We start from the raw sequence: 24,178 nt of genomic DNA, 5'->3' as shown, positions 1-24,178 counted from the left end.
TCTGGCGCTTTCCTACTCACTTCATCTCTTGTTGCTATTTTTATAGAAATGTCAAGTGTCAAGCCATATTATTATTTCAACGAATGCTAAGATCTTGACGTCTCATTTAATTTTATCAGCAATAACTTATTATATCTAAGTTATAGATTGTTATAGATATTTTTATTAATTGAAATGTATCTATACGACATATTGTACTGTATATATTATGGTTTTATCAGATAAAAACATCTGTTACTCCTTCCTGGTCGTGGTGGGGTTTGAACCTGCGACCTTATTGGTACGACAACTCCGCCTGGCAGGTGAGAGCGTGGCTCTACCGTGTGAGCTATCCACGAACACAAAAATATTCGTTTCAAACCCAAAGTCATTTCTAGATCCCTCTCTCACCCACTTCTTGAGATCGCCGATTCGTTCGCCACCATCGCGAAGTAATTTTGACCAGCAGTTAAGCTTAATAGCCAATATTCTCATCACAAACATATAACATAGAAACGATTGAGACATTGAGTATGCTCCGGTGTATGGGGTGAATTTTTAATTCAGAAAAGTGAGTGGAGCAGGCACTTATGTTGGTAACAACAAGATATGAAGTGAGTAGAAAAGTGCCAGAAGACAATAGAGAATAAAAAATTTTTTCGCGGCGGTGGTGGGGTTTGAACCTGCGACCTTATTGGTACGACAACTCCGCCTGGCAGGTGAGAGCGTGGCTCTACCGTGTGAGCTATCCACGAACACAAAAATATTCGTTTCAAACCCAAAGTCATTTCTAGATCCCTCTCTCACCCACTTCTTGAGATCGCCGATTCGTTCGCCACCATCGTGAAGTAATTTTGACCAGCAGTTAAGCTTAATAGCCAATATTCTCATCACAAACATATAACATAGAAACGATTGAGACATTGAGTATGCTCCGGTGTATGGGGTGAATTTTTAATTCAGAAAAGTGAGTGGAGCAGGCACTTATGTTGGTAACAACAAGATATGAAGTGAGTAGAAAAGTGCCAGAAGACAATAGAGAATAAAAAATTTTTTCGCGGCGGTGGTGGGGTTTGAACCTGCGACCATATTGGTACGACAACTCCGCCTGGCAGGTGAGAGCGTGGCTCTACCGTGTGAGCTATCCACGAACACAAAAATATTCGTTTCAAACCCAAAGTCATTTCTAGATCCCTCTCTCACCCACTTCTTGAGATCGCCGATTCGTTCGCCACCATCGCGAAGTAATTTTGACCAGCAGTTAAGCTTAATAGCCAATATTCTCATCACAAACATATAACATAGAAACGATTGAGACATTGAGTATGCTCCGGTGTATGGGGTGAATTTTTAATTCAGAAAAGTGAGTGGAGCAGGCACTTATGTTGGTAACAACAAGATATGAAGTGAGTAGAAAAGTGCCAGAAGACAATAGAGAATAAAAAAATTTTTCGCGGCGGTGGTGGGGTTTGAACCTGCGACCTTATTGGTACGACAACTCCGCCTGGCAGGTGAGAGCGTGGCTCTACCGTGTGAGCTATCCACGAACACAAAAATATTCGTTTCAAACCCAAAGTCATTTCTAGATCCCTCTCTCACCCACTTCTTGAGATCGCCGATTCGTTCGCCACCATCGCGAAGTAATTTTGACCAGCAGTTAAGCTTAATAGCCAATATTCTCATCACAAACATATAACATAGAAACGATTGAGACATTGAGTATGCTCCGGTGTATGGGGTGAATTTTTAATTCAGAAAAGTGAGTGGAGCAGGCACTTATGTTGGTAACAACAAGATATGAAGTGAGTAGAAAAGTGCCAGAAGACAATAGAGAATAAAAAAAATTTTCGCGGCGGTGGTGGGGTTTGAACCTGCGACCTCTATTATTCTCTATTGTCTTCTGGCACTTTTCTACTCACTTCATATCTTGTTGTTACCAACATAAGTGCCTGCTCCACTCACTTTTCTGAATTAAAAATTCACCCCATACACCGGAGCATACTCAATGTCTCAATCGTTTCTATGTTATATGTTTGTGATGAGAATATTGGCTATTAAGCTTAACTGCTGGTCAAAATTACTTCGCGATGGTGGCGAACGAATCGGCGATCTCAAGAAGTGGGTGAGAGAGGGATCTAGAAATGACTTTGGGTTTGAAACGAATATTTTTGTGTTCGTGGATAGCTCACACGGTAGAGCCACGCTCTCACCTGCCAGGCGGAATCGTCGTACCAATAAGGTCGCAGGTTCAAACCCCACCACCGCCGCGAAAATTTTTTTTATTCTCTATTGTCTTCTGGCACTTTTCTACTCACTTCATATCTTGTTCCTTCCTGGTCGTCGCCAGCAGCCGCAGCCACAAGACGCTTGCATACCATGGCGAGCCCCGAACATAGCAGGAATCCCACATATTATAGGACCGAGGACACGACGTAAGGGCAGTGATATGTTTTATTGACAGGGCAGGGCGGCCATATCGACCGGCGACTCCTCGACGACTCGGCCGACGTGTACGAGGTGTGAAAGGCGATATTATAGTGTTGGGAGATCTCTCTCTCTCTCTCTCTCTCTCTCTCTCTCTCTCTCTCTCTCTCTCTCTCTCTCTCCTCTCTCCTTCATATATATATATATATATATATATATATATATATATATATATATATGCATAATCTATCTATCTATCTATCTATCTATCTATCTATCTATCTATCTATCTATCTATCTATCTATCTATCTATCTATCTGCTCTCTCTCTCTCTCTCTCTCTCTCTCTCTCTCTGTATGTGTGTGTATGTCTGTGTGTGTGTGTGTGTGTGTGTTTGTGTGTAACATCGTTCAATCTCTTATCCATCTATCATCTATCTATCTATCTATCTATCAGCTCTCTCTCTCTCTCTCTCTCTCTCTCTCTCTCTCTCTCTCTCTCTCTGTATGTGTGTGTGTGTGTGTGTGTGTGTGTGTGTGTATGTGACATCGTTCAATCTCTTATCTATTTATCCATCTATCTATCTATCTATCTATCTATCTATCTATCTATCTATCTATCTATCTATCTATCTATCTATCTATCTATCTATCTATCTATCTATCTATCCATCTATCTATCTATCTATCTATCTATCTATCTATCTATCTATCTATCTATCTATCTATCTTTCTATCTATCTATCTATCTATCTATCTATCTATCTATCTATCTATCTATCTATCTATCTATCTTCGCCTCATAAGATAACGATAACACAACACGTGTGGGGTCCTAACGAGAGTCACCCAAGGAAATGGAAAGAAAACAATAATCTAGTGTCATGTGGAAATCCTGCATGACAGTCAGATGGAGAGATAAGACTGGATCGACGTGAACATATTCGCAGGTCTGATAACCGGATCCAGTTATAGGCTCTTTTGAACATTGTTGTTGTGGAGGATATATTATTATTATGGCGTTAGTTTGAGAGTATTTCCATTACAATAATGAGAACAAAACAATTTGGGTTATCAGACCTGCAAATAATTACACGTCGGACTGGATAGATAAACAAATGAACAATTATGTAACAGTAGTTTGACTGGGCTAACCAAGTCAGACCTGCCTACTTGAAAATTTTCAGAGGGAAGAAATAGATGCAACTACAATTAACTTTACAAATTAATATTTAGCAGTATTAAAAATATGCCTTTAAAACCCTGAAGAGATGCTTTGTGGCACCAAAGTTTCCTTTTTAACACTTTGTATTGAATCAAAAATGTCTATTTATTTCTGCTGTTGAAGTCAAAAATTCATATTTTTACGAATTGTTCGTATGTAGTAGACAAGACTGCCAAGTGCGTCTATGTGGTCTTGTGGTATGACACTCGCTTTTGGATAGGAAGGTCCTGGATTCGAACCTAGTTGAGTCCTTGGAAAAAGCTCTTTACTCACATTCTCTCACCGTACTCGGGTGTAAAATGAGTACCTGGCGTTGTTTCTGTCGGAGAAAAATTGTAATATTGCCGTACAGTCTTGTCCTATATGTTGAGTGTTGCTGTTGGTCAGAGACCCATTGTAAAGCGCTTTGAGCACGTTTAGCGGGTATTGCGCTATATATACATAAAAAAGCTCAAGTATCTCATAAAATGGAGTTTAAAGCATGGTGAATATATTAGTGGGTCTGATATGGGCTTGTTTTGATATCGTTGGCTTGAAGAATCTTTTGATGTGGTTGGAGATTATAGTATTTTTTACAACACTAAAATGAGCCCATAACAAATTGGGTTATCAGACCTGCAAGTTAATACACGTCGATCCAAGTTTAAAATGACAGGAAATGAATAACAATGATGAAGTGGAATAGAAGACAAATGATGTGGACGTTTCCCCTTTATTGTCAACAAAATAAAATGAATGAGAGATGAGAAGGATGGCGTTGTTTAGTGTGTTTCTTCTATTTCATCGTTGTTGTTTATTTTTTCCCGTTTCGGGGAGCAACACTTGCATTAATGATGACAGAATCTGAAAATGTGAAATGTTAGATTTCTTTTCTTTCTTTCTTTCTTTCTTTCTTTAAACAATGCAATTCAAGTGTATTTCTCTTATTTTTCTTCTATTTGGTCAGTTTAAACAAGTTTATTCATTTTTCTCAATTAACTATTGATGCTGTGTGTTTAGTCAAAAAGCTCACAGCAATCCGCCAGTCGGATATAACGGACCAATACTCAAGACTATGTGTAACCTTGAACGTCTATAGTATGGCTAAAAACAAAATAAACAGCTGAGTGACGTCAATTTCGTTCCATCTATAGATAGTATGAAGTTGACATTGCGCAGGTCTTTTTTATTGTTTTTTTTTTTGCCATCCGCGTTTATGGGTAATTCTCACTAAATTGTATTAATCAGACTATAAACGTTCAAGGTAACACATAGTTTTGTGTTTGGTCCGCTAAACTTCCGGATGGCAATGTTGTGAGCTGCTTAGCCAAGCGCACACTATCTATACAAACGTAACTCAAGTCTCATCTTTTTGACTGGATGCATTTAGATGTTGGCATTTAAACCACCCCCTATATAATATAATACTGTTATGGTGCGATTCGCCACTTAGAGATCTTAGCCAAAAGCTGACAACATTTTAAATTTATGTCACACTTAGCCACGGTTTTACCATGCTGTAAGCGGAAATCAACACAATGGAATAGGCTTCAACAGTCATAACGTCACTTCCCTCGTAATGACGCATAGTTACTTAGTAACTGGCTCTAAACTATCGGAACAATGGCGGACGCCCTTTTATGGAATATTTCTCCGACGAGCATAAAAGTGCATCCAAGAGGAGAAAAATATAAATTTGATCATGATTTGACTTTTAAACATTCTAATCACATGACATGAAGAGTTTTAGCCAGCATGAAGAATAAAAAGTACCGATTTTCTTTGTTTAGAACCACGATGCTCGCCGTTGCTGGACGGCGTAACATCAGACCATTGAATCCAATTGATGGGACTCGGGAGGGATAGTGCTCCTTGTATCTGAAGTGTCACTTACAAGTCCGAAAAGAAACACAAATAAAGACACACACACACACACACACACACACACACACACACACACACATACACAATATCAAATGTATAAACCTTGTAAACAAACATACAGCAAAAATGGTTCCATATGTCTCTGGGTTGCTATGAAAGAAGCGAACACTCCACCTAACAGGCGTCAAGTCTCGTCCTACATGTTGAGTGTTGCTGTTGGATAGGGACCTCTTGTAAAGCGTTTAGTGGATATTGCGCAATATAAAAGCTCATAGTTCAAGCTCCTTCACCCAATAAAAAATCTTTCGGACATTACGAACAAGATATAATTTAAATTTTAATATCAAGCCAAGAAAGATAAGCAAAACAAAAATTATATGAACAGATGCAATGTATAGTTCTTTCCCTTTAATGGAGTAAAATTATTTCTTATTTCTATTAGTGATGCTTTGTATTGTAAACTTTTATATGACATTGCGATGAAACTCAGTATCCTAAATAATTATAGCGCCGCTAAAGAAAATTTAGTCTCATTGTTATAAATATATAACACCGAAAATTACACAACTGAGAACAACAACCCAAAAAAAAAAAAAAAAAATAAATAAAAAATAAAAATCAGGGGATGTTACCAATCTTCTCCCATGCGTTTGTATAATTGAAAGGATTAATTCCCTTTGACAACAGTTTTTTGCGAGTTAGTTCCCGTCCCACTTTTCGGAGAAGGGGAAAAAATAATTCCCAGGAGACTAAAAAACAAACAAAATATCCCCCCCCCCCCACAACTCCCCCCCCCCCCCCCCCCAAAAAACAAAAACAAAACAATCAAACAAAAAAAAACAAAAAAAAAAAAACAACAAAAAACAAACAACAACAACAAAAAACAAAAACAAACAAAAAAAATATATATATAAAAACCCCAAAAACCTAACAAAACAATCAAACAAACAAACATAAAAATAACAACAAATAAACATAACACCAAAAAAAATAAAAAAAATTTAAAAAATTAAATAAATAAAACAACAGGAAATCCCCACTTTAAATAAACAAACAAAAGAGAATCAAAACAACAAAAGCAAAAACAAAGCAAGACAGACAAAACTATAAAATTACAACGACAATTTAATTTAACAGAAAAAAAAAAAAAAAAAAAAAAAAAGAAACCCAAAATCACAAAATATTATCTAAAAGTTCTAATAATAATCAGGTATCTATACATCTGCTCAATTAATTGATCTTAGTTATCTTCTGTTTTAAAGATTCAATTATTAATCTCAAACTTAAATCATCAATAACAGAGAAGACTTCTTCTCCAGTTTTCTTTCTAAATCACTATATTTGTTTACCTGCGGACAGCGTCTCTAAATGAGCTAGAGATAAAAAGAAAAAAGAAAAAAAAAAAAACAAACAAAAAACAAAAACAAAATACAAACAAAAACAAACAAACAAGAGAAAGAAATAACAGAAAAATCCCTAACAAAAAAAAGGGTGTTCTTGCGACACCGATTTCAGTGCAGTTAAATTATCGACAAAATTTTGAATGTACGTCTTTCTGAAAAGATGAAATAATAAACAAAAGCAAAACAAAACAAACAAACAAACAAAAAACAAAAAATAAAAATAAAAATAAAAACAAAACAAAAATTCACAAAGCATGACAATTTATGGAAAACAAATCCAAACTAAAAATCAAAAACAAAGAACAAAAACAAACTAAAACTATTTTTTTTAAAAAATACCTCAAACATATCCTAAAACTACGATAACAAAAAAAAAAAGAAGTAAAAATCAAACAAACAAAAAACAACACCCCCCTCCCCCCAAAAAAACAAAAAACAAACAAAACAAACCAACAAACAAACAAACAAACAAACAAAAAAAAACCCAGGCCCAACCCCCCCCCCCTCGACACACACACACACGCACACAAAAAGAAATACAAATACCCCCCCCCCCCCCCACACACGCAAAACAAACCCAATAAACCCCAGAAAAACAAACAATAATAACCTGATCCAAAAGACGACATCAAACCAAACCAGCTTATGTAATTTACAAAACGAGCAGTTGGCCACAATAGAGAAATGATGTAATTAATACGTATAATGTTTAAATAATAAATTTATATTTTATCTATGCGTATTTTCCATCGGGTTGTCTATTTCTGTTGCTGACCTTATCTCAAATAGATTACCATAACACCAGAGACCGTTCTCTGGTAACACTACACCAACCAAAGCCAATCCATGAAGTATTTGATTTGTTTTTGTAACAACTTTCTTTTTATGAGCTTGAAAATATTCTTTTTTGGTAGTTGATGTTAGATAATTACAATTAATTTTGTATTAAGGTATTAAATAGGAGTCCGATGTCCTAGTGCGCAGGTGACAAGATTGATTACTTTTTCCAAATAAAGATGAAGACACCAATGTTGACATTGAAGGTAAAAGTTGAGTCATAACTAAAAATAGAAAGGTGTTTCCCAACCTCAAACTGCTGAACTGTGGTGACGTCAGGTCAACAGAAAGGAAGTGACGAACAACGAGAGAGCCGACACTTTCGTTTGGTTAGCTTTGGCTTTGGCACACCAACCAGTGAACGAACACACTGATAGAGAATCGGAGTGTTGTTTGGAAGTGGAAGCAAAAAAGTTGTAAAGTGTTTTGATACCATGTTGGATTATTACATATTCTTGTGGCTGTAAATGATGATTGTTCTTAACACTTGGATCAAATATGTCTAGTGAAGGACCAAGAAGACACAGTCATATGAAAATTCGACTGACAGGTAAGAATTTAGTGAATAAACACAGCTCTCTATGGAACCGAGGATTGGCTGAGGGAAGAAAATGGCTGCCGTTTTTATTGACATAACATAAAGAAAAGTTCTTTCTTTTAGTTTTAACTCCACCCATTTTTATGCCTTTAAGTCTTGGGTTGGAAACTAAAATGTGGGAGGTAAAAATGAAGAATCATAATTTAACTTTTAATTTTAGATTTTAAGGTATTTCTTTTAAATTTGTTTAATAAATCTTTCAAGTGCAATCTTGCATTCATTCATTCTTTCGTTCACGAAATTTTTCCAAATACGTCACTAAATGTCTTCATTTGCATCAAATTTATTGGTTTATCAATTTATTACCATATAGTCTTGTGCATGCATGTCTTTTCTGACTAGCACTGATCCACCGGGGTCTTTCTTAGGTTAGGAGAGGGTGTGTGTGTCTGCAAGTGCAGTGTGACTGAAATGTGAATATGGGATTTATGTTGTGATCAATATGAATCCGATATCATGTCAACAGACTCCTGAATAAAATTCCCATTGAATGTTTTTTGCAATGTAAAAAGTTGCCTGCACCAGAACAGCATTATAATGGAGATCATTCGCTTATCTATTATAAGTTCGAGTTCGTTGGACAAATTCCCTATTTCAAACAGAATATCTTAGACTTAGAGTTAGAGGGGTTTATGAAACTAACACCAGGTTCCCAGTCAATACTACAAGTACTGTGGGTTGTGATGGATTTGTGCTCTATTCAGTTTTGCTTTTTATCCCACTCTAACGCTAATGAGAATGATCCATTCGAATAATGTCAATATGGCTATCTTGTCATAACCATCTTCATTAGTTTTATTCCCCTTAAGATTGTTTATATTTTTCGTGAAATTATTTATATTCATTTCCTGGATTGCATTGCAGCTATCATTCAGCATTATTCAATCATCCGATCAGTCATAAAGCATACAATCATACCTTTGTTATTACATTGATTATATAAGAAACCATTTATTTTGATTGGGAGTAAAATTTCATGGCTATCATTTGTTTTTATTGTTTATTCTCTTCCTTACCTGTCATCATTGCGAAAGAATGGAAATTTGTTAGTGCAATTAGTTGCCTAACATTCATTAAGAATCATATATTTGAAATAAACAAATTATTTAGGATTCAAGAATTAATAATGAGCTTTTTAGAGATATGATGCGACTAATGCAGCGACATCACCACAAATCTGTTGCGAAAGTATAACAGAAATTGTGTCATTAGTATAAGTATGTACATCGTATCTAGTGGGGAAAAAAAAGAGTGGCTTGAGCTTTTACTCACTGCAGCTCTAGATTATATTTTAAAAAAATGTGTTTTGAACTTCATCTGTCTGATTGCAATATTTGATTAAAAAAAAAAGAAAGATAGCTCAGTATGAAAAGGACTATGGAGCTGGAGTTAATTCTGGTTTGCTGTTCTCTGGATTAGTCATTAGTTTGTTGCAAAGTACTACCCACCAGATCTAACCTTACCAGCTACCAAATCTCAATTGAATGCATTGAGGGGTCAGAAATAATTTCATCTGCATCTGGGATCAGATTCTGACCCTTTGATTATGTGACGAGTGATCTACCGAGTTGTCTGGGCCATCACAAATTAAAGTAAGGCAGCTTTTAAAGCAAAAGAAATGAAATAAGTTCACAAGTGTGACGATCTACTTGGGAACTGGAAATATAAAGGGAATCGTAACCATTTAATGTCGCTACTACTTGGGTATCATTTTTTATATTCAAGATTTATTATTTATTTTTTTGTAAATGGATTTACTTATTATTCATACCTCTAGTTGACTGTGGTTAATCATGTTGTAAGTTTGCTAGCCTACATTGAAACAGATGGCAGTAGTAATAGTATCGTTCGGCTACACTTCTATGTTCAAGGTATCAATCCAAGTTCGGAAGTCATCATCACATTTGTTGATGGTTTCAAATCCCCCTTCAAGTTTTGTCTCTGGGCAATCTAGTACGAGGTGGTTTGCATCTTGTGGTGCTTGGTTGCACTTTGGGCATGTTGGTGATTCTTGGAACCCCCATTTGTGCATGTTGGGCAGCTGTTCTTGTATGTTTTGACAGTAGTCTATTTGCAGCTACCCATTATTTTCTTGGTTGATCCTGTAGACCTGGGAGACTTTTACAGGGATCTTCAATTAGTTCCCCTCCTGTTGGTTTATTCCTTTTCCATTCCTCGCACCAGGCTTCTTGCGTGTTGTAGTTTTCTGTCTTTGATATGTAGAAAGGTGAACGAGATTTTAGTCTTGATGTTGGGGACGCAGTTTTGTATAGGGTTTGCAGAGGAGTTCCACTATCTTCTTCAGCTCTGGATATCCATCTCTGTGTTGCATCTTCTCTCCTCAAGTGGGATGGTGCTATAGCGCTCATGACTGGCAGCCATTTTGTTGGGGTTGATTTCAGGCATCCAGTTACTATTCGCATCGAGTCTCTTAGTTTCACATCAACAAGGTTTTGTATGGGCACTTCTCGTCCAAACAGGTGCACAATATTCTGCCACACTGTAGCAAAGGGCCAGGGTTGATGTTCTGGGAAGAGTTTGCGATGCTCCCCATGTTGTTCCTGCCAGTTTTCTGAGTAGACAGTTTCGTTTCCCTATCTTCCTTGCTGTACCCTCAAGATGGGTTCTATACGTCAGCCGTCTATCCAGTGTCACTCCGAGGTAATCAGATGGTGCCAGATGATAATAATCAAAATAATAATAATTATTATTATTATCTTTTTTATTATTATTAAATATAGCTCTTCTATAGGGCATAACCGTGACAAGGTCTTGCTCTATACTAACAACCACTTTTATCAATGATGATCTTCAAATAAGACTTTTCTCGCACTCTCTCTCTCTCTCTTTCTCTCTCTCTCTCTCTCTATCTATCTATCTATCTATCTATCTATCTCTCTCTCTCTCTCTCCCACACCCCCCCCCCCCCCACCTCTCCTTCTCTGTCTTGCTATCCGCCGAGCTGTTGCAACAACTAGATGTGGATGTGACTCCCATTTAGTGTTGCAGTTTTAATTTTCTCAGTTATGTTCTATTTTTTGGGCTACCCTTTACATCCTTTATTTCATAGTATAAAATCATTGCTAAAGCCTGCTCTAGACAATTAAAGGAGGCTTGATCTCATTTGGAGTCCCCAGAGCTCAGATGGTAGAGCACTTGCTTCATACACAAATGGAATTGGTTTCAATCCACGGAACAAGCCTACAATGATTGGGTAGCTGTTAGTGTTAGATTTGGTTGGAAGTACACTGCGATAGACTAACCGCCTATTCGAAAAGTAATAAGTGATTGCTATGATTATATATAATAATAATAATGATGATATGAAGAGGGATATTTCTTTCGGACTTTATACTTTATGTCATGGCCTAACGGCATCCATTTACTTCTCTACTGAAACTGGAATAAGCTCTGGCTCTGTGTGACTATTCTGATCTTATTTTTGATCGTGCTCGTTGCTTGAATTTAATTCAGTTTCGATGGCACATCATGGCAACTCATGTTTCTTATCCTGTTTATTTGTTTTGGCTATCTATCAATAGGCTCAGGCTATAATCCAATGACATGGGATGCAGCGTTCAATATTGTTGTTTGTTGTCCTGTTCGAGATGAATATCGATTTCAATTAAATTTAGCGGTAAACATATTAGGTACATTACATATTTTATACTGCTTCCTTCTTTGCTGCAATTTGATCTGACATTTTATGTGGTTTGAGTGTGTGTGATGTGATAGTCGGATCTTGTGGTTTGAATGTGTGCTGTCAATCTAGTACTAGGGCTTATTTTGATCTGCTGCTCCATTCATAGGGTTGCACAAAATATTATTTTTGTCCATATCACAATACCTGACCTCGGATAAGTTTCAGTTCCATGGGGTTTACACAATTACAATAGATCCATACTCATCTATAGCCAATTTTAAAACATTATTCATTGATTGATGGGTTTATTATTATTATTATTATTATTATTATTATTATTATTATTATTATTATTATTATTATTATTATTATTATTATTATTATTATTATTATTATTTTATTATCTTCATCGTTATATTGTTGCTGTGTAATCGTGTGTAGCTTTATGTGAGTATATATTTTATTTTCTAGAGATATCTAGGCATAATGTGTCCCCATCAGTATTATATACACCATTTCTGTATATACAATAAATCTGGCACAGTCGTAAATGTTGTAGTGTCTTTGTACCGTTAACGTACTACATTAGTCTTAATTTATCCTTTGATCATTTCCAGTCCATCTCTAAGTGTCTGCACGCCAATGGTGCTTGCAATGTTTATGCGTCTCGTAATGTATTAGGCTACCCCCTGTTTTTAACCCTCTACACAGTATTTTTTTTTTTTTTAATGAGGCCATGAGCACACCTGTGATTTTATTGATGTCTTTTCGGCGTAGTAAATAGGACACGTGCTGCCTTATTGTGTTGCTTGTTAAATTAAGCCGCTCACGCACACACGGTAACGTATCGATTTTATTTTTAGTCCTGTGGAAAATGAGTGACGCGTTGTTTAGCTTTAGGAGTATTGATGGGTGATTTTTATGGCCATTTCATAATCTCTACGTAGCTCGTTTATTATTTTTACTCGATTCTTTTATACAAATAAATGAACCATGGAGTATTACCGCATTAGAATATTTCATTAATTCCCCGAGCCTGCCATATTGAGCTTTTTCTTATTTTGGAACATATTTCCATTTCATACAGAACCAGTCGCAATTTAGGTGTCTTTTTTGTAGTAACCGTCTTCCGATATCCTCCACATTTTATAGCCAACTACTCATTCCCATCTGAGTCGAGTGGGGTATAACGAGTGCAAAGAGCTTTACCCAAGGACACAACTTTGGGGCCGGACTTTTCCACGATCTCTGTCACCCATCTGGTCACTGGTCACGCCTCACATTGCCTGACAAGACGTGAACACGTACCGCTGTGCCATCAAGCCTCACCGTCGCCATGGTTAACTTATAGTTTGACACCGACCAAGAAAAAAAAATGACGTCAAAAGACAAGTCTTTGGTCACAAAAGAAAACAAACCGTGAGTTGTATTCAATAGTTCAACCAATGGGATCACTTGTTTCCTTGAGCTCTACTAACGACAACTCACTAGACGCTGCAGAAACCTAAAAAATGACGTCAAACAAGTCCTAGATGGTTCTAGTGTCAGGCAATAAGTTAACGATGGGTAGGTACGGCTTCACACCTAGAAACGAATTCGTTGTGCATGATGTTGTATGTTTTGAAATATGATATGATGTGAAAAGACGTCACGTCTAAAACGAACTAGCGCTCAGTTTATTCCTCCCATATACAGAATTTTTTCCTCTTTCCTCTCCTGTCCCCTTCTTCCCATTATATTATATTATGACCAGACAAAAGATTTACTTCTGATGTGTTTTATCATTATCACAGTCATTCGTTCATATTAAAAAAAAACAGAAACAAATCAACGAGAGACAGTTGTTTAAAAAGGAAATAGGCCTTCTGGTTATTGCATATTGCGTTCTTTGTTCTGCTTTATTATATTCTGTCATATCAACTATCCCAGTTAAATTTAATTTCTTCATCCCCTATCAAATGATTCAAGTAAACAGAATGTAGTACGTATGTGAATGTGTGTATGAGTGTGACCTTCCAAAATATGATTTCTCCAGGCCTCGGGGCAAAACTTCGCTTAGTAGTCCGTCAGTGGTTGTCGTAGGTTGTCTTGGCTGGCTAGCCAAGTTGTGAATGGGGGAAACCCAAACCGAACGTCCATATACCGTGTCCATTCGATCTAACTCTGTCCTCGTTTCTTCTCCTATGCTGTGTATTCTGACAAAACACATTAAAAATATTTTTCATTTTGGCCGGAAATCTTTTATTTTTACTTCAAATATCGATCGATTTAAATGTCCTTAATCTTGTAAAGAATCCCCCCCCCCCCCAAACAAAAAAAAAAAAAAAAAAAACAAAGGTCTGACACGCGGCATTTCCTAAATTTATATGTGTGATTTCTTTTCTTTTAGCATGTTTATTTAACGACTTTTGGTCATTTTGATCGACCTGTATTTAAAGCAAATGTACCTTCTGGCTAAAATTAAAATGTTATAAATGTGTTTTGTCATACGGTATTATGTCGTGTCCTTTACCTTTACTTAACTTTGTGGGAGGAAAGATTTTGTAAGACGTTCCCAAACACCTGAAATTCCTATCTAACCATGAATAATATAATACAACACCTACCTGCTATAGGGTTCGCGACAACTGTCGAACCTATTTCAAGTTTATTTACCATTCGTCTTATTTTTTCCTCGGTGTGCAAACACAACACCAGTAAATCATATTATTGTTATTATTGGGAATGATTTGCCTTCTCGGAAACAATCATGAGTTGGCAGTAATGAAAATTGCTTTACATATATGTGCACAGAAAATAATAACAAATAAAAACAAAACCCATGCAAACAAAAGAAAAACCAAACAAAATAAACTTTTTTTTAATAAATCATAAAATGAAAGAGAAGTACACATCCATTGTGTTAAGAAAACATGTTTGGCATTCATCTTTGCATTTTCCACAAGTTATTTCTATTTCATTAACATTTCATAGTGCAGTTTTCGGGGATAAGTTCAAAGTTTACTTTGTGAAAATTATATTGAATGTAGATTGGGCTTTAGGTCGATGGACATATTTTATTTATCTCGGAATGCACGTAGGGTTTTTAGAAATAGATAAGTTTTATAGATAGTTATAGTTGGTACTTGTTTACCAACCGATTCATTTCCATATGGAACTAGGATTTATATCCTCAATAACGGCGTGTGACACACGTGTCTCACAATATAGGTATATAATAATATACTGTAAGGTTATAACCATTTTGATTTTATAGAGGTCTCGATGGGGAAATCGTTGGATATTGTGATCATAGATAATAGCTCTCCTATTCTTTGGCCTGGTACTGATAACTATGTACGGCAGACAGACAAGCCTATGCCCCGGAAACATGAAATTTGATAGCAATGAAATGGCTCTGGTAGCTTAATGCAAATTCACTTCTACTTTGGATTTGGAGGTAGAGAGGGGGGGGGGGGGGGGGGGGTAAAAGAAGGGTTGGGGGATTATCGTACTGTAAGCTACCGACTACTCTGATGCTCTTTTTTTTAAAACAATTTTTTTTTATTGACATGGAATATCAGTTTGAATTAAAAGAGTCTCGTCGATTACATGCTGAAGGTTAAAGTCAGTATACCTAACTTTTTCGGGATAATATTTGATCTGATCGTTTAGGGTTCAACACACGGTTTAATGGCGAATATAATTTTTAAAAAAATATGTATAATATATTATATTTACCACGGAGACATCCTTTGTGTAGGTCGAGAACTTGCTTCACAAGCAAAGTCAAAAGGACCAGTGTTGGTCCGAGGTGCAGATCCTTTTTTTTTTGGGAGGGTGGGGGGGGGGGGGGGTTCTGTTTAACCATTCGCGATTGAATTGCTTATCTGTTAGATTTGGCGGAAATTACTTTGTCGTGGACTGTATCCTGTCCACGCTATTGTCTAATTAATGCTAAAGAAACAGAGAGAGTAGGCCAGCTACACATACCATGTGCAAAAAAATTGAATCTGACCTCAATATGAGAAGTGGATCTTAGTGGGTCAGATCGATGATTATCTTTCATGATAACGTTATCTATCTATTCGAATCGTAATTTACCACTAGATCGAGATTGCACCAATTTCTGAGTTAATTTGTGTCACCTTTCATAGTGAAACGGATCATTTTGTTGGTTCAGACGTTAAGGATATTCATTGCCATCGTCTCTTTGAGTTAGATTGGAAACATTTATACTCCAATCTGTATCACCAATGACTCTTGTATATTTGTAGACCTTGTATCCCTTGAAATCACGCTCTTTTGTGTATGGGATTCCGGAGCATCCATTTTTGGTTTCAAGTTTCAATCGACATTCCTCTGTATTTGTTTCTCCTTCTATATTTCGTCCTTCTTCATTATGTGACTGAGGTGCGAACTGAAAAACAAACAAATAAACAAAAAAGACAACAAAGCTTGACCCTTCATCAAGCATAATATCCATTAAACTTGCTCAAAGCGCTTCTCAAAGGTCCCTAGCCAACAGCAACACCTAGCATGTAGGACGAGGCATGGCGCCTGTTGTGCGAAAGTACAATTAATTTAAGGCAGAGACAACGTCGTTACCGGCTAGGTACTCGTTTTACACATGAGTATGGTGAAAGATGAGGAGTAAAGAGTCTTTACCAAGGACTCACTTATGCGCTGCTCAAAGCGGTACTCGAACCCTGGGCATTTCTGTCCGAAGGCGAGTGTCATTAGTGTCATACCACATAGCCGCTCTCTCTCTCTCTCTCTCTCTCTCTCTCTCTCTCTCTCTCTCTCTCTCTCTCTCTCTCTCTTTTCTCTTCTCTTCTCTTAAATATGTTATTCATGTTTCAGGCATGACTACATTACGTTGATGCCTTTATTTGGAACTAATTTCGTTGTGGTTTGACCTTCCTCTCGCTTTTGCCAATCAATCAGTTCGAACAGATGTGTATTAGGTACATGCAATTATCTGTCTTGACAATCAAATCTTTTAACGTGGGTTTAATAGAAAAGAGTCAATACATGTACGTACGTATGTCGTTTTGTCATTGAACGTACACACACAAAGATTTAGGGGTCACGGTAGACTGACTGCCCCAGGCCCAGGGATGATAGTGCACTTTATTACTTTGTTGTTGTCGATGGTAGTAGTAGGTGATTTGGCAGTCACTACACTACGCACGGTCATTGGAGGATTAACTGCTGAGCTGCCAACCCATATTTGATATATTATGCGGGATTTATGTGCTGAAAAATGGGGATAATGATTAAGTTTATTTTAAAAAATACATTCAAAAAGTCAACTATGCTTATATATAGTCTACACATCTGCAGTATTGTCGTCCTCAGTGGGCTTTAGATTGCTCCATTGTTTTAAGACTGCATGGGGCTAAATTTTCATTTTATTAAGTACATGTCTCCTGTTTAGAGCCCACCCCCCTTTTAAAATTTTTTATCTTTGACATCAGCCATCTCCATATCCATAAGTTTTTTGTTCAGTTTTGAGTCAAATAATGTAAACCGCTCTCCCAACGTCCATTGTCACTTTGTAACTAGATGGACATTTAATTATGTACAGTTGTTTATGTACATTCTTTAGTCTTCAGAGAATGGTTGTCAAGTTATTTGATGACTAGAATCAAATCAAGCGTGTTCACAAATACATACCTTCACAATACTATGAGAGCTGTAGTTTCCTTATTAGAGAGCTAAAACTTTTTGATTCCACTTTTCTTTCTTTCTGTCTTTTAAAAAAAAATTTTTTTTGACCCCTTCTTGCCATAATGTTCTTTTGTACTGCGTGAACCACACGGCATTATAACAGGAAATCGGTTAGCCCACGGTTAGGGTTTAATTGAGACATTAATGTCATAGTTCCAAAAGAAAATTATTTGACTACCTTTATTATTTTGTTTGGAGATGCAAATTATAAGCTGCTCACTTACGTTAAGTGCACACTTTTGGCAGTACATACATGTCACATTTTGATTTATTTTAATAAGGAAAATTAAAAAACAAAAACAAACGAAAGCTAAACCCTATAACAAGACTCCATCTGAAATCTGTTTTTAGTTTGATTCCGTGTTTTCCGTCCTTATGATTATTTTGGCATTAACCTCTTTTTCTTCATTTGGATTGGCCGGACATAAAAATTAAATTGAGCTTTATATAGCCACAATATCCACTAAATGTGATCAAAGCGCTTTACAAGGGGTCCCTGGCCAACAGCAACATTTAACATGTAGGACGGGACATGCTGCCTGTTAGGCGATATTACAATTTTTCATTTTACACCTGAGTACTGTGAGAGAAAGTGAGTCAAGAGCCTTTCAAGGACTCAACTGTGCACCGAACGCGAGGCTCGAGCCCAGGACCTTCCGATCCGAAAGCGGGTGTCATACACCACAAGACCACATAGCCGGACATAATACCGGATATTATGTGCGATGGTTTGCACATGCTTGGTTTGCCGCTTGGCATCTCTGGACTGGTGTCGAAATCGCCACTAGCCAATAGGTTGTGTCTACTTTATCGGGCCTTCAGGATGAATCATCATCCTTTTGTTTACATTTTATTCTCTCATTTCCCTTGTCACCGAGTTTCATTGGACCGTCTCATCACCACTAGATACGGCTTTTAAAGTGTCTCTTGTTTGATTGGTGAATACTACATATTATATTCTGGGGGGAAAAACAGAACAAAACGTTTTTTAAAGTTTGGCCATAAAATTTGTTCTTCAAATATCGGTCGATTAAAAGCACCCTCGTCTTGTCAAAGATTCTCGACCTTTTATTTTTATTTAAGTCCCAGGTTTTAGAGTTTTTAACAAGTTGAAGGTCATTTTAATCGATCGACTTTTGGCGACGAGTTTTCTGGCCTAAATGGAAAAATTAAAAATTTTAAAATGTGCTTATTCAGAGTATGGTAGAATAGTTGTGTATTGGTGTGTGCTATTGTACCACGGTAGGTACATTATTATTGATGTGATCGTCACATTAATCGTGGTTACAATAAGTGGATGTTATTGGTCTATCGGTTAGAAGATGCCTTATTACCACTACTGTCTAAGTGTTGATTAATTGGAAGTCGCCGACGGGCTGACTACAGTAGTTAGTGTAAATTATAAAAGGTAAACAGGCTAGCGTACACTCTAGTCAGGTGGACCTGGCTGTAGGCAGTGACGGATATTGTAGCACGCTAGTACAGTGAGGATTCTCCACTTGCTGTGTGTTTGGTTGGCAGTTGTCATGCTAGGCGAATAATTTTAGCAATGCCTTTCGCGCCAAACTTGGTGTGAGTCAATTGTAATGTCCCGAATCAAGCAGATGCGTTTGTTATTATGTCGATCACAAAAGTATGATAACTCTGCCTTACTCTCTTACACCCCCCCCCCTCCATATTTAAACATTTGGCCAGAGTATTCGCCCTTCAAATATCGATCGATTTGAATGACCCATTTTGGCAAAAAAACAAAACAAAACAAACCAACCTCTCAAACCGACGAGACCCACCGTTTCAAATCGGTATTTTGTCGGGGTGAACCATACACTGTAAATGGTTTACTACAGGTCTAAAATAATTGAATGTAAATTGTTGAGTTCTATTGGGTTGAATGAATAGCTTTTCATAAACTAATGAGGTTTAAGATTATTGAGTTCTAATCATTTTCAGTGTAAATACAGTAGGGTTTTTCGTTTGTTTGTTTGTCTTTTTTTTTTAGGCTCAGCTCGACATAAATACCGATTAGAGACGGCATGTCACATATAATCATCGTATTCCAATAGACTTTCCATTTTATCTTGCATATAACGCCAACGCCATGCGTTGAAAATGCCAGTTGATTTTTTCCTTTCGCCCTCGGGCTCGAGTTGTGAACGAACGGTGCACAAAATATGTGGTTAGATTTTCAATCTTGGTTTGACAGAACTTTTTAGATTTCGTTTTTAGCAGAAAATTCAACACAAAATAATTGATATAGTAGACGAGCTATGACTTGTTGACAACTTTCGAAATTAAAACAAAAACCGTGTCACAAAAATGTCTTAGGTTGGAGATTAAAAGAAGAAAAAAATTTAGCAGGATGGAAGTCAGTTAAATCGGTGGATATTCGAAGGACGTGTTGGCTCTTTTCTGGCCAAAGTAATAAAACATGTGTTTTGGCAGACTGTGGCAGCACAGGGTTTTCCCCTTGCACCCAACAATTAACTTCAACGTTTTCGTGGCCTGGGTTTTCACCTCTAGCATTAAATTAAATTTGATGCATTCTCTTCTGACGTGATGGCTGTCTCGGGTTTCTTCAGGGAGTGGTTGTTAAATTTCAAACTATCTCTCTCTCTTTCTCTCTCTCTCTCTCTCTCTCTCTCTCTCTCTCTCTCTCTCTCTCTCTCTCTCTCTGTGTGTGTCTCGTTTCATCCTGCATGGAAAGGAAAATATATAAATAAAAAAATAAATTTCCTTTTATTCATCTTCGTTGGGAAGTTTGTCTTTAGGGTCTTTTTCAAGGGAAGAATGGATAACGCAGTCGTCAGCCGCAGTGCAGCGCCGCAAAGCGAGCTATGGTGATGTGACTTGCTCATGCCACGCGGCGCGGCGGGTGATCGAACTCGGTACTTTTTGGGTAAAGTCCGTACCGCTGAGCCACGCTGTCCCATATAAATTCCAACATAGGTGTTCGCAACCTCACATAATTTTTACCGTCCAGGAAACTGCTTCTTTTAGTTGTCTTTGCAAAACAGGGGCTATTTGGATTTATTTCTCTCTCTCTCTCTCTCTCTCTCTCTCTCTCTCTCTCTCTCTCTCTCTCTCTCTCTCTCTCTCTCTCTCTCTCTCACTGTATTTGTGTGTGTGTGTGTGTGTGTGTGTGTGTGTTGTCGAAAGTAAGGCAAAGCATGTGAAGGAGTTTTGCTCTTTTAAAGACTATTTTATTCATTTGTTTTACAGTTTAATCCTATGTCTAGTTCAATGATTTGGGTTTTATAAATATAAAAGAGGATAGATACCTGTCTTAACATTGGATGGATGGATGAACATTGCAAGAATTGATACCTGGACTGGTTTTACATACAGCATTGAATTACAGATTATATTTGCCTGACTCTGAGAGAGAAAAGCGCACCCCCCAAAAAAAAACCCAACAAAACAAACAAAAAACAACAAACAGACAAAATCAAAAACAAAAACACAAACAAAATACACGCACACACAGAGCAAAACAAATCAACTTAATATTTTTAGCGTTGTCCAGTTAAAATGTGAATCGGTCGGTATTTGAGGAATAAATGTCCTGGCAAAAATTTTGAAGGTTGTAGCTTTTAAAAAAAAATTTCTTTTCATAGTTGCGACAGCACAGATGCAGTAAAATGTTGGATACGACAGCTACTCATTTTCCACAAAGAAAATGGGATCGATCCAATATTAATCTCGACGTTTCAGATTCCTCTAATAGTTGATTACCGCCAGGACAATACACTTCTGAATGACAGACAGATTAATAATTCATACACACGCACGCACACACACACACTGCCGCCACCACCACCACCACACAGACTAGACGTAGCTTAGCGTACATTTCTATTGATTGTCGCTTCATCAAAAATGACATTGATTCCACAGTGTACGATCTGGCCTGACCCTTCTCGGATCGCCGATTGTAATGGAATATTATTGTTCAGCGTACAATATTTCATAAGTAATTTCACCAATGTTTGCACTAATCCTTCGTATACATCTCGAAAGGACGTAGATACAGTTGAAAGAAGAGGGGGGGGGGGGGGGGGGGGGGGGGGGGACAACAACAACAATAAACAAACCTAGAGCATTTAAATAGCGCAATATCCAGTAAGCGTACTCTAAGCGCTTTACAAGGGGTCCGTAGCCAAAAGCAACACCTAACATGAAGTACGTGAAATGACGCCTTAACAATTTACGGACCAAGATGATGGATTGACGGTTTACGTTTATTGACAATATTCACACGTATTGCCCACCAGATCAATCGCATATCAACACACAAGACTGTCTTTATGGTCTAATGGTTTGCTGGCGAGTATAAAGACGGCCATATTGATTGTAGGATATACAGATAGTGATATAAGTTCACACAAGTTTTGTACAATAATTTTACATTAATGTGTACCATCAACATTTCAACATCATCAACAACAGCTCAGGGTGCGCCTGTCAACGTTTATTAACCGGTTAACTGCCGTACCCTGGAAAGACTTGTATAATTTGGCCAGAGAACTTGTCCTTCAAATTATATCGATCGATTTAAATGAGTCTCAATGTTGGCAAAAACTCTCACACCTGGAACCTTTCGAGGTCCCAGGTTTGAGAGTCTTTGCCAAGATGAGGGGCGTTTAAATTGATGGATATTTAAAGGACGAGTTTTCTGGCCAAATTTATTAAATGCTTGTCATCCAGATTACGGTAGTTAACTAGTTAATCAGACTCGACAAAACAATGCTTGTAATTTAGTGATTACCGTACCATGATGTTATATGTCATAGTGGTCGTGACATTAGTTATTAGTATCGTGATGTATGTAGGCGTCGGTCTACGGTCTGTCTCTGCTCGTGTATTTTGATTTTATAAATATATATTGTTTTTTTTTAATACTATAATTGCATTTGATAGCACAAAGTAGAGAGTAGAGTAGAGAGAGAGAGAAGAGAGAGAGAGAGAGAGAGAGAGAGAGAGAGAGAGAGAGAGAGAGAGAGAGAGAGAGAGGGGGAGGGGGGGGGGGGTTAAATATTACTAAGCCCAAGTGATGGCAGCTATTGCTAGGGTCCTCATTTTTTTTAAGAGAAAAGAAAAAAAGACGCCTTTAATGCGTCTTGTTTTATATGAGATGGACATTTGGTTCCGTGTGGCCTCCGTCGGGGGTGATAATAAATGAAGCACAGAAAATAACATTTTGAGTAAAGAGGATCCATAGAAATATTGCTACCAATGCGCATGTCCATATTTAATTTATTCATCTGGGACTTGAGCCCAGCCAGAATAATATGAGGCTGACATAGGAAATATTTTTGATCAGATGACAACCACGGTCACAATAGTTACTTGAATGATGTAGATAAGTAGTTGTTTAATCACATCCGATTTTAGCTATCACTTTTTAATCCTCTCTGTTGACTTAGCAATAATTTGGGTATTTAGTTAGTTTGATGGCATATTATACTTATTTAAGAGGAAAAAGTCAAATCCTGACACTTGAACAATTTTATATGGCTGGGATTATGTGTTATAGCGAAAAGCTTATGGCAATGTATTAAATTTATGTTTTACTTTTTTTTTTCTGAGTGTTATGCTTTTGTGTGTATTGCGTCCAAAACAAAATGCGACAGACGTGGGTAAAATATACAGTCTGCGTCATATTATGAGATAAATAAGGAACCTTCTGCTTCGCGATAGAGAGAGGCCAGAATAATTTCATGCTCCATTCGCCTTGTCTGTATGATTTTGACTTCGTTGACTATATTTATTTATCTTTACTTCTTTTCTGCTTTTAAAATTAAAAAAAAAAAATAAAAAAAATTCATCATTGTTCTGATCATTGCAGGTCGCCACATGAAATTTTTCAGAGATACTTTTAGCTGTCTCTCGTTTGCATTACTCTTAATCATTTTCCTCCCCTGTGGTGTCCTACCAAACTTATTCGCCCCGCCCCCCCCCCCCCCACACACACACACACACACACACACACACTTTATTTTTTTCGTGCCTTGTATTGATTCCAGACAAGATAAAACCACGTCTTATCTGATCGTGTTTTACCTGTAACTAGTTATGTAACGGTGCTGCAAGGTCGTCCCTAGACCGTGTCCTCACAACAATGATAGGAAAAGTAGTGCGAGGTTTGTTTCCCTTGGACGTCCTTTGTTCTACCGTGCTCTGATAATACTCTAATGCGGCTATGTGGACTTTATGGCAATCGCTTTCGAATCGGAAGGTCCAAAGTTCGAGTCCCCGCTCTGAGCGGCGCATAGTTGAGTCCTTGGAAAAGGCTCTACACTCACATTCCATTCTCTCATCGAATTCCAAATGAGTACCTGGTCGTTAAAAACGGCACTAGACAGATAATATTTACTTGAAATATCGTAAAAGATGTATTGGGTTTGAGAATTTTGGACAGAAGTAGAAGTTTCAGGCCAAAATAGGAGAAAAAAACAAAACAAAAACTAAAAAAAGTTATTGTTTTTGTGAATGTG

The 24,178-nt window shown here is 37.3% G+C and overlaps 1 protein-coding gene across 1 annotated transcript in view; it reads left to right on the top strand.

Moving 5' to 3' along the window:
- Nucleotides 1–8,013: 8,013 nt before the first annotated feature.
- LOC144972734 (E3 ubiquitin-protein ligase SMURF2-like) overlaps nucleotides 8,014–24,178 on the top strand; it is a 101,438-nt gene continuing 85,273 nt past the window's right edge. The window contains exon 1 of the mRNA XM_078914320.1: nucleotides 8,014–8,281. Coding sequence (XP_078770446.1) covers nucleotides 8,230–8,281 — 52 coding nt within the window. The 5' untranslated portion in view covers nucleotides 8,014–8,229. The remainder of the gene's footprint in view (nucleotides 8,282–24,178) is intronic.

Source organism: Berghia stephanieae, chromosome 5 (genome assembly GCF_034508935.2).
Source record: "Berghia stephanieae isolate SIO BIC M18660-M18661 chromosome 5, UCSD_Bste_1.3, whole genome shotgun sequence".
Classification (NCBI taxonomy): Eukaryota; Metazoa; Mollusca; class Gastropoda; order Nudibranchia; family Aeolidiidae; genus Berghia; species Berghia stephanieae.
Note: the sequence above shows the minus strand (reverse complement) of the source record. Positions and strands in the feature narration are given on the sequence as shown.